The 3504-nt window shown below is 36.3% G+C and overlaps 1 protein-coding gene across 1 annotated transcript; it reads right to left on the bottom strand.

The window, feature by feature from the left end:
- Positions 1-616: 616 nt before the first annotated feature.
- Positions 617-997, bottom strand: LOC132266229 (uncharacterized mitochondrial protein AtMg00810-like). The gene has a single exon (XM_059767082.1). The coding sequence runs from the start codon at positions 995-997 to the stop codon at positions 617-619; it is 381 nt and encodes a 126-aa protein (XP_059623065.1).
- Between the last annotated feature and the right edge of the window lie 2507 nt (positions 998-3504).

Below are 3504 nucleotides of genomic sequence, written 5' to 3'. Positions count from 1 at the left end.
ATTATGCTTCCAAGTCTTTCCACCCCAACGCCAACAAGTGGCACCATGAGAATGTGACACTTGTTATATTTTCCATAAATTGCAAAAAGGTCCCTAAGACGAAAAATAATTACTTTATTTAATTACACAAAAACCCCTCAAGTTATGAATAATTACCAAAAGTCATGCATCCATGCCCTTTACAAGAAAAGTAAACATTTAACATGCTTTTTTACAAAAGCAAAAATGTAAATATCATGGAAATTTAATATCATGGATGTATGCAAAGCCGGAATCAAATCCAAGCACGAAAAGTGAGGTTATGTTAGGAAAAATGAAAAACGAGAAAATGACGAAAAAAAGAAATTACCGAAAAAAAGAAAGGAAGGAAAATGACTGGGTCATTACAAAAGTGATACCTGATGTCAATGTGTTTGCTCTTGCAATGCAGTGTGGGATTCTTACTAATAGTAATAGCACTTTGATTATCACAAAAAAGCTTGGGAGGTCCTGATAATTGAATGCCAAGATCAGAGAGAGTAGTTTTCATCCAAAGTAATTGTGAACCAGCTTGTGAGGCAGCTATATACTCAGCTTCGGAGGTTGAAAGAGATACAGTGTCCTACTTTTTACTCAACTACGAGACCACATTTGAACCCAGAGTGTAGCAACAACCAGAGGTACTTTTTCTGTCAGGTAAAGATCCACCCCAATCAGTATCGGATAAGGCTGCAATAGACATTGAGGATGAGTAAATGTAGAATAGACCATATGAGATGGTGCCCTTGACATATCTGAGGATTCTTTTGGCAGCTTGAAGACGAGAAACCATTGGATTACTTTGAAATCTGGCCACTAAACCCACTGAATTCATTATATCAGGCCTTGAAGCAGTAAGATACAGCAAACTACCAATGATTGACCTCTGAAGTGTTGAAGGAATAGCTTCAGTGATGCACTCTAGTGAGAGTTTGGAAGTAGGACATAGTGGTGTTAAGACATCCTTACAATGATCCATTTTGAACTTTTTAAGTAGCTCTGAGGCACACTTTTGCTGAGAGATGAAGATTCCAGAGGAAGTTTGTGTAATTTGCAGCCTAGAAAGTCTCTAAGAGTCCCCAAGAGTGACATTTCAAACCTTATCTTCATGAGATTGGCAAATTCTGAAGCTAATGAGGTGTCCGAGCCACAAAATATAATATCATCAATATAGATTTGCAGAATTATAAACTATTCTCGATGAGTTTTTATATAAAGAGTATTATCAACCTTGCCTCTGTGAAATCCTTGTTCAACTAAGAACCGATGCAGCTTCTCATACCAGGCTCTAGGGGCTTGTTTGAGACTATATAAGGCCTTACTTAGTTTGAACACATGAGAGGTATACTTCAAATCTTTAAAACTTTCAAGTTGTTCCAGGTAAGCTTATTCATTTAAGTCTCCATTTAAGAAGGCTGACTTAACATCCATTTGATATACTTTGACTTGTTTATGACAAGCAAAAGATAGAAGCATTCTACTAGATTCCATTCTAGTAATTGGAGCAAAAGTTTCATCATACTCAATTCCAGCTTGCTGAGCATAACCGTTACATACCAATCTTGCCTTATTTCTTATAACTGATCCCTTCTCATTCATCTTGTTTTTGTAAATCCACTTTGAACCTATCACATTCTTGTTTTTAGATCTGGGATCGAGTGTCCAGGTATCATTCTTATGAATTTGATCAAGTTCCTCTTGCATTGAGCTAACCAGTCTTTACTTTTCTGAGCTTGAAAATACGACTTTGGTTTAATGGATGACAGCATAGCAAAGTGACTATATTCTTCACCATCTTCAGCTTCTAAATCATTTAGCTTCTTTTTGTTTCTTATTTGAACCCCAGCTTAAGGTGAACCAATGATGTTCTCAGCTTGAACCTGCTTCTGTAGCACTGGATAGGTGACTTCTTTTGGGTTTTCAAGTTCAGGAACTGCGGTACTGGCTTCATTTGAACTAGATGTGTTGTTACTGTCTTTAATAAGCGTTGACTGAGGATTCTCATCAAATTTCACATTCATTGACTCAACCAACTTTGAAGACCTGAGATTGTAGCATCTATAAGCCTTGATTTTTGTAGAATATCCCAAGAATATGCCTTCATCAGCCTTTGAATCAAACTTTGCCAAACTATCAGTGTGGTTCAGTATATAACACTTGCTGCCGAACACCTTGAAGTAGTGAACAGTTGCAGGTTTTCCATACCACAATTCATAAGGTGTTTTGGTTAAATTAGGTCTGAAAAGGACCCTATTTATGATATGCACAGCAGTATTCACAGCTTCAGCCCAAAAACTCTTTGCCAAACCTTTTCAAGCAATATTCTCCCCATTTCTTAAACTGTCCTGTTCTTTCTCTCCACGACTCCATTTTGTTGAGGTGTAGCTACAACAGAGAATTCCTTCTTAATCCCTTTGTCATCACAATAATGTTCAAATTCTTTCATGGTGAACTCTGAACCAAAATCAGACCTGAGCTTTTTCACAGTACAACTTCTTTCATTTTCAAAAAGATTAACAAATTTAATGAATTGTGTAATAGCTTCAGACTTTTCTTTCAAGAAATAAACCCATACCATTCTACTGAAATCATCAATGAGTAGTATGAAATACTTACTATTACCAACACTTGTGGTTCTGGTAGGGCCACAAAGATCCATATGTATTAGGTCAAGAGCCTTAGAGGTGCTGATTTCCTTAGAAGGAAATGACTCTTTGGTTTGCTTTCCTTATTGACATGCTTTACAAAGGTGATTATCCTTAAAAATGATGTCAGGCAGTCCTTTAACAGCTTTTAGTTTTAGAATCTTAGTCATATTTCTTGAATGAAGATGACCTAACTTCTTGTGCCTCAACTTTGCTTCATCATAGGTTGTTAAATTACATTGAGTAACCTGACTTGCTTCAGTGACTGTGTACACATTTCCTATAAATCAATTAGCTGAGAACAAAACTTCTTTTGATTCAAGATCAATCACATTACATCTTTCTTTATTAAAGCAGACTTCCTTCCCACTGTCACACAATTGACTAACGCTAAGGAGATTATATTTGAGTCCTTCAAGCAATAGAACTTCTTGAATTTCTGGCAATTCTTCAGACTTACTCATAGTACCAATTCCAACAATCTTAGCTCTTTGATTATCTCCAAAGATAACATTTCCACCATCAAATTGCTTTAAAGAATTAATTTTGGAACCATCACCTGTCATGTGTCCTGAGCAGCCACTATCAATATACCATTTGTCCTGAATATTACAAGCTTTAAAGGTTGTATACACAAGAAGACTCACAAAGTTCAGCTTCTTAGGAATCCACGTAATTTTCATCTTCACCAATGATCCTTTGTCCTTAACCTTCTGAGCTAAAGCTAAGTCTGACTTCTTAACATACATTCTAGTTATCTTAAAGTTCCTTATAGCCGAGGTAACAAAGTCTCTCTTGTTGAAGCTTAGAGCATTACAGGTGTTATTCAACAACTCAACCT

The sequence above is a fragment of the Cornus florida genome, unplaced genomic scaffold (genome assembly GCF_030987335.1).
Source record: "Cornus florida cultivar Cherokee Brave unplaced genomic scaffold, ASM3098733v1 CherokeeBrave_3.0.0_Hap2_Chr07, whole genome shotgun sequence".
Lineage (NCBI taxonomy): Eukaryota > Viridiplantae > Streptophyta > Magnoliopsida > Cornales > Cornaceae > Cornus > Cornus florida.
This window is presented reverse-complemented; position numbering and strand designations above follow the sequence as displayed.

What these genes read in the sequence shown, in the direction of transcription:
- LOC132266229 (XM_059767082.1), bottom strand. Translation starts at nt 997, where the DNA reads ATGGATCATTGTAAGGATGTCTTAACACCACTATGTCCTACTTCCAAA.